This window comes from Embiotoca jacksoni, unplaced genomic scaffold (assembly GCF_022577435.1).
Source record: "Embiotoca jacksoni isolate LCO1_2020_lvr unplaced genomic scaffold, fEmbJac1.0.p SCAF_17, whole genome shotgun sequence".
NCBI lineage: Eukaryota > Metazoa > Chordata > Actinopteri > Embiotocidae > Embiotoca > Embiotoca jacksoni.
Genome location: NW_027185307.1, coordinates 4,904,206 through 4,912,155, shown reverse-complemented (window position 1 = coordinate 4,912,155; position 7,950 = coordinate 4,904,206). Strand labels below are relative to the sequence as shown.

The following is a 7,950-nucleotide window of genomic DNA, read 5'->3' as shown; positions in this document are numbered from 1 at the left end:
CATCCAGAACTTGTTGGTAGCCTCAGTCAAAGCCTCCCAGCAATGGAACAAAACAAAAAAAACCAAAGCCATTTTAATTGGGAATGGGATTTCTATGTGAAAAGACGTGGCTTGGAGTCTGAAATGTGGTTCCACATGGGAATTCCATCCTTTGTGTTTAATGGATAAATAGAGGCCCTCCCATTATTAAAGGGAATATTGGCTCATATATTCTGTCATTTGGAGAGCGGCCTCAGTGTATCTCCAGAGGCATCTCATGCTGGAGTATAAAGCCATGGCTAACATCCCAAACATCTCTCTCCCTTGTGTTCCTTGGAAGTATTTCTTTATCCAATTTGAAAAACACTCAAGCCTGCGCTCCCACACATTTTTCTGGCCCTCTGTGGAGGCTTCTTCGGCGCGACGTGTGTCCATGGGGTATTGCATTGTTGGAGTGGGGCCCCGGCACTGTTACCATAGCTGTCTTTAAATCTGAAGTCCCCGCTCTCATTAAAATCCTTAGCTCTCAGCGGGTTGCTATGAATGTTTCTTTCTCAACTGGACACCGTGTCCAGACTCCGTCTTCGTGTCCCTGTCGTTGTGCTGTGCCTGTTCTCAGGGTCCCTCTCTCTATCCCCCTCTTTACATACCCTGCTACATTCATTAAAGGAGATCATTAAACACAGCCGAGATATAAGGCCCGCATGAGGTCTACGCTGTCAGTTCACTCTTTTTCATGTCAGAGCCATAATTTGCCTTCTATCTGCTTCTCCCTACTGAGTTGTCTGCTTTTACCTCCCCCAACTGTGGCACTGGAAGGTTATGTCCTGCAATTCTTTGCTGCCCTCTAGTGCTTGTAGCTGATCAGAAGTGGAGGAAGCCTCAAAGTGTAGCCTGAAGTCATGTCATGACCAGCCCTGCGATCATTTTTCAAGTAAACTCCAGGAGTTATTGGCAATTTCTCCTTTTGCAAAAGGGAGGATGATGAAGTGTGATCTCCTGCGACACATGATTCTGACCTTTCTTCTACACACTTGCAGCTTTTCTGTGGTTTGCCTGCGACTTTGGCTGGGCCAACGATCCGTCCTTCTGCAGCTGGACGTCGGAGGACACTGGTTCCAGGTGGCAGATCCAGTCCAGCGGCACCCCGACCCTCAACACTGGACCCAACATGGACCACACAGGTGAGTGTCCTGCAGGGCCCTTTCAAAAAATGTGCAACCTCCTGCTGTAAAACAGTCCCGTTGACAATGTTTGTCAGTGATACAAGTTTATTTATGCAACAGGTGGATCAGGGAACTTCATCTACACCTTGGCGACCGGTCCCCAAGAGACCGAGGTGGCTCGGCTGGTCAGCCCTATGGTCAGCTCCCCAGACTCTGACCTGTGTGTGTCCTTCTGGTATCACATGTTCGGGTCGCACATCGGCACGCTGCACATCAAACAGCGCAAACAGACAACGGACGGACCTGCCGACATTCTGCTGTGGACCGTCAGCGGTCACCAAGGCAACCGCTGGAGGGAAGGTCGTGTCCTCGTGCCCCGCACCAACAAACCCTACCAGGTAAATTGACATTCTCATGAATTTCAGGGGAAAAGAGAACAACCTTTCAGTCTATAAGTCACACCTGTGCTCTTTCCATTGTGTCGCTCAAGAAAAGGTAGCTGAAAATTCACCGTGTGTTTTTGTTTTCCAGGTGGTGATCGAAGGTCTGGTGGAGAAAAAGAGCTGGGGAGACATTGCTGTTGATGACATTAAGGTTCTCAATGGGCTCAGCATGTTGGACTGTAAAGGTGAGGCTTTTAGTGGTCATAGTTACAATGCCTGCATTCAGTTCTTAGTCTGAACTATACAGGTCTGACCGCAGCTTATTTTCCTTCAGCGCTGAATTTAATGAGAATTCCTGTTCACAGATCCTGACGTGCCCACTGAGCCGATGCTTCCGGAGGATAGCTTCAATGAAATCCGTAAGTTTATTTCTCATTACCTCCTTTCAGGAAGTGTTTGCTTTTGGTATACATTAGACCTCACTTCTCATTCTCATCCTCTGTTTCTGCCTCTTTTCTCCAGTTGAGGAAATCACAGAATATCCGGACTTTGTGGAGACCAATCAGATCAGTGGAGCGGGCAACATGCTGAAGACGCTCGACCCCATCCTCATCACTATCATCGCCATGTCTGCCCTGGGGGTCTTCCTGGGTGCCATCTGCGGCGTGGTCTTGTACTGCGCCTGCTCACACGGAGGCATGTCGGACAGGAACTTATCAGCTCTGGAGAACTATAACTTTGAGTTAGTGGACGGCGTCAAGCTAAAGAAAGACAAACTCAACGTACAGAGCTCGTACTCAGAGGCGTAAGAAGGGACTGAGCGCACTCGTGTGACTGTATGACTGGCCGAGCTCGCACAAGACTGTCTCTAGGCATATCCTCTCGTGTATCTGCGAGTGGGGCGGGCTCAAAGGGACTGCCAACACCCCTCACCTCCCTGGATGAGGGACAGGTTCAGGAACCAATGGGAGGTTTGGACTGACCCACGCTTTTCTCAGGAGCTGCAGTAAAAATAACCTACCAGTAGGGGACACTGTGTACAAATAAAATACAGGAAAAAAATATGTACAGATGATTTAGATGATATTTTAATTTTCTATTTTGATTTTCATTCATTTTTACAATCGGATGCTGGTGTTGAGACCAATTTATTAATAATGTTAAAAGTATTTATCGTTTTCTGGGAAAGAAATGTTTTTTTTTTTATTATCAGTTCATGATGGCTGTTGTTTTCTTTCCAACTTATGAGAGACGTATCAAAAATCCTAAATGAACCATATCTGGCAAGACTGTAGATTTGCCCCACGGTGTGGCATACAGTGTGCCCATAACCTTTGACCCTGAAACATGTACCCGTTCCCCTCCGACCCCTATCGCTCTAAAGTGAGGGTCCCATTCATGGCAATGTATGGTTCTGACAGTGCCTTTAGTACAATTTGTTTGGCCTCCTCTGTTGATATGGGTGTTTTGTTTTGTTTTTTTTACTGTGCTTGGCTTAAGTTATAAAGACAGGAAACAGGGGCACATGACCTTATAAATACCTGCGACACAGGAGTACAATTTATCATAGCGCTTTGTTTTTGTTTTGATTTTGTTTTCTGTCCAAAAAAACCACACACTGTAAATAAGTTTTAATATATTTTATTGCCCTTTTTAAAGAAAGTAAAAAGGAAAAAAAACTGCAGTATCCCTTTTTTCATGGGTTTGTGTGTGTGTAAATACAATTTTCTGACTGTTTTGTGGAAGGTGCAGTGCTCATTTTAGATTACGTTGCTCAGGCAAGCTGAAGAATTTGTGTGACACTGATGTTACAGCAATTTCAATGTGCATTCAAGCCATGTGTCATCGAAACACCCACTTCATGAAAACCACCGGAGGACAAATGAATCAAAAGGTAACACATGTACAAAAAACTGCTTAAATAATTAAACTAACCTCTCATAACTTCATATCTCTTCACTGGTCACTAGAATATTTTCAGAGAGCTTCAAACATGCTCATGTGGATAATAGGAAAGGTGGTAAAACATATTCAATGTCCACCATCATACCAAAAAAAGAAAGAAACCCACCAATTATCACTGCTTTGCTTTAGCTAAGACTTATCTCCTCACCTCCAAATGTCACTGTGGATTGTTCACTGAAGAAGTGGACAATGCAGCTTGAATGCACTTTGTTTCTGATCTCCTCGTGATAGAAACCTGTTAACCGAGGGTTGAACACACTAACTGAAAAATGGTGCTATCCGTAATTTAGCCAGACACCTGTGTCTCATTATGAACCTAGTTTGTATTGTCCACATGCTGTAGTGTAGCTTCAGGCCTTCTGGGCCGCAAAGAGTTTTACGTGTTTCACGTGTAGCAGCCATAATGTTGTGATGTCAGCTCTGATGTCATTAGGACGGGACACTGGTACAGCGGGGGATCGCGTGGCATCACCTGAATCAGGTCACCCGGCCTCCCTCCGTGGCTTTACCAAAGGATGGTCGCCCCTGTTCTTGTTCGCTGGGGGTTCTCACCAAGTTCATTAACTACTCACAACAGAACTGACCGCTTTCTTTGCCCTGTCAGAGACCCCAGAGAGAAAATCATGAGGGGGAATGGCAGGACACTTGGAGAGAAGAGCTCTGTTTTTCTATCTCTTTTTAAGCTTAAAAAAAAGTGCAGATGTCACTACGATGTGAACTCTTCAAATCTCTACTGAGACTCCTATTTGCAGATGGATGGATGGGACAATCCCACCACTCCTCACTCAAAGGGGAAAAGAATCAGACTGAAGTCTGTGTGAGATTGACAGTATCAGGACACAAGAGGCCCGTGGGGCCCAGAACTCAGTGGTTTTCCGCACCACAATCAAACAATCAAAAACTTGATCCTGAGAAGGGTGACTTCTTTTACATCCGTGTGCTTTCTATGTCGTGCCGTGGTGAACACATTCTCAGCTTGTTCATTTCAGATGGGACGGCCCACTCTCCTCAGCCTCGACACCGTCCCGTCTGCGCTTTCAGCCGTAGAGGAGCGGAGCTGCAGCAGCTCGAGAAAAAGGATACTGTAGCGTGGACTCAAAAGGAATAATGTTGCACTGACAAATATATTTAAGAGGTTTATGTGTTTATAGCGTTCATTTGCAAAAAAAAAATAGAAGAAAGTCAAAAACACAAAAAACACGTGTTCATTTTCTTTCATCTTTTTTATATATATAGTTTCAGATTATGTGATACGATTCTGAAATGTAAAAATATTGAGATGTTTTCATTATTGAAAAAGGCATAACAGATTTTTCAACAGTAATGTCCCTCCCCCTACATTTACATGGCATATTAACGCTTCGTTTTGTACTGTCATACAAATTTTGTGCAAATTCTTTTTTTTTTTCTTTTTTTTTTTACAAGAACAAGAAAATAAGACTTTTATTTTCAATACTGCTTCTGTAATTTGCTGTTGTAGGGAAAAAAAATGAATAAAACAGCAAAGGCCTTAAAAAGAAAAGGGAATATTTGTGTTGTGATCCCAAATTTGAACCTTCAGCAGTTTTTCTCTCCCTGTTTCTGCTCAGATGTACATCCCAGCCCTGTTGTAAAGGGTTAACCAGCAGCCCAGCTAGCAGCTCTTTGAAACAACATCTGTTTTTTGCATCAAAGTAATGTGAAAGCACCATTACAGCAAGACAGTGGTGTAAACAAGAACATTTTGTCTAGTCTGTCTCACAGCCATCGCTTTCCAAAGATACAATAAAAAGGCGTCTTCATATGACGGAGGTTGATCATTTATTTGGTAATTTATCACTATAAGTGTAATGGAGTTGTTTTGGTACATTTGATATCAGAGAAAAAGCAACATTAGCCCATTCAGTCTGACAATAAGTAATGAAAGGTGGATATTTATGGCCAGATTTCCGAGCAGATGGAAACAACTCCAGTGACGTCTCCAATGAATCTCCACCTTATTGGAGCAGTAAATGGCGGTGAACATGATGCCATTGAGCAAAGGGTGGATACTGACCACTAATGAGAAGCTGATGTGAGCTGCACTCAGTGCTCAGCTGGTTTTTGATGCTGGTCTATCATTAGTTGAAATCAAACTGTCTTCATTTCACTGTTTTTGTTTTACGTGTGTGTGTGTGTGTGTGTGTGTGTGTGTGTGTGTGTGTGTGTGTGTGTGTGTGTGTGTGTGTGTGTGTGTGTGTGTGTGTTTTATTCTTGCAGGGTATTAACAGGAAATAAGTCTGAACACACAGTACAGTTCAGCACAGTGATGATAATTTGTTTATTTATAGTTTCATTTTCATTCCAGTTCAGAATGGGAGACGAAAGGACAGAACATCAGTGGCTATTGGTGATGAGAAATGTCTTCAAACATGAACACATCTTTAATAAACAGCGATTCTTCGACCCCATCATCATAAACAAGCAAATTAGACTCATGCGTTGTTTGGCTGAATCATCCTTCACACACAATTAACTACAAGGGATTTATAAGCAAGCAGCCTAACTAGATGCTTTTCCCCCTCTTCTGCAACTACTTCAACTAATAATCTTGCAAAGCAGCATAAATTAATTCATCAGTCGAGCAAGCAAGAGACAGAGAATCATCAATCATTTACTTATGGAGCACAGTTCATGGAGAGTTTGAGCTTCAAGTGATCAACAGAACAACATAAACAAAAAGTGTCTGGACATGAATCCATTTAGCAGGACCATTCTTGACTGTTGAAGTCACCTTTTAATAAAAGCTTCAGACTGCAAAGTTATTACCTCTGGCTGTTTTAATATGTTGTTCACTGAAGCTGTAGATTAGACTGCAGTAGGAGGGAGTTTGGGGTTGCAATAGGTTTTGAAAAATCCGTGTTGTTTTTGTCCTTTGTGTTCTGTAATAATAGAGTCATAAATGTCTGATGCTTCATTAAATCTACAGTCATTAAAAGTCATTGATACAGGGTTATTATTCCATCACTTTCTAATAATCAGTCAGGTCTTCAGCTATTAATGGCAGTAGGTTGTTAATGAGTGTATTCTGGTCATTATGCCATACAGCTGTTTTCCAGGTTAAACAGTCTGAATGAAGAATTGTTGAATAAGTCAGTGTCACACTGCAGGAGTATCTGCCATATGGGTTTTCCACATGTATTCCTGATATGTAGAGCATTAGAATATACTGATTAACATTAATGAGGGTGATACTTCTTATAAACCCTGTGTGACTCATTAAAACTAGTTATCAATTCAGCAGAGAAACAGCGGGAACGTCCACTGATATTTTGTCACTGGGTGGCGCTGTGGAACAATATGGATTCTTTTTTCCTTTTTTTTTAAACGAACTGCAATTAAAATATGAGCACAGTTTAACAAAACAGTGTTTTTTTACATAAATAACTTCATAGCATGTTTCCAACATAAAGGGCGCATAGTTTATCAAATAAATGAGAAATTCTCATGAAGGAAAATAAAGAATCAGTTGATTCTGTGCATGTTCAGATGATTCAATCATTTTGTTTTCCTGGATTTTATATCATCCACATAAATGATATCAGATTTCGGAAGGCATTAGACTTAGCTTTAGTTTAGTTTTTAGACTTAGACTTCCTGACAATATAGGGGACAACTGTCCAGGACTTTTTACTGTGAGCACGTCACAGAAGCCAAAACACAGGTGTCAATAGTGAAGGTAATTATGGCTGAGTTCATCAGCTGCTGTTGTTCATGCAGGTTCACTTGCTGTGTTCGGATTGTTCACTCAGTGGACAACTGTCACACTGTCATGGTTTACTGGGACACTTGAACAAAGCAGAGCCTTCTTCAATGTTATTAGTAACACCTGTGCTTTTCCTACTACCACATGTGAAAATGTCTTCTGTGATAAAAAAAAAAAAAAAAAAAAGCATGTTCTTATTTTATCATGGCAGTTGTTTGCTCTCAGAGTGACTTTAATGACAGGATTAATGACAGATTTTACATGGAACTAAAAAAAAAAAAAGTGAACTCTGCTTTTTATGCTTTTTCCCTGTTTCCATGCAGTGAATCAATCACACCACAGGGTGGCATCAGAATTCTTAAATACTGAAATAATGTACTAACTAGACTATAGCACTAGTGTTGAACAAGGAATAAATGGATGTTCCACGGATTATAAACCTGCCCTTTGTGTTGTTCTTGTAAGATTGTTCTTGTTTTTTGTTATTATGTGATGTCGTGCACCCATTTTATAGGGTTTATTGTGATGGTTATATGGCATAACATTTTGCTATTTCAGATTTTACATTTGATCACTGCATTTTAAGTAAGTTAAGATAAGATGGTGAAGTCTATTATCATTGGGTCACATACAGTCTGTGTGATGTGTATTTTGCATATCTCTTCTGACAGGATATGTCAAATATTTGGCTTCCTGCTTCCACACAATCTTCATCACATCCACTTCCTGAGTT

At 41.6% G+C, this 7,950-nt stretch overlaps 1 protein-coding gene across 3 annotated transcripts in view; it reads left to right on the top strand.

Annotated features, from left to right (window-relative positions):
* The window catches only part of nrp1a (neuropilin 1a), a 60,944-nt gene extending 55,665 nt beyond the window's left edge, over positions 1 to 5,279 (top strand). For all 3 annotated transcript variants that reach the window (XM_069151328.1, XM_069151326.1, XM_069151327.1), the window contains 5 exons: positions 1,020 to 1,163; positions 1,266 to 1,543; positions 1,677 to 1,773; positions 1,894 to 1,947; positions 2,051 to 5,279. In XM_069151328.1, the coding sequence (XP_069007429.1) occupies positions 1,020 to 1,163; positions 1,266 to 1,543; positions 1,677 to 1,773; positions 1,894 to 1,947; positions 2,051 to 2,337 (860 nt within the window). In that variant the 3' untranslated portion in view covers positions 2,338 to 5,279. The remainder of the gene's footprint in view (positions 1 to 1,019; positions 1,164 to 1,265; positions 1,544 to 1,676; positions 1,774 to 1,893; positions 1,948 to 2,050) is intronic.
* The last annotated feature ends 2,671 nt before the right edge of the window (positions 5,280 to 7,950 follow it).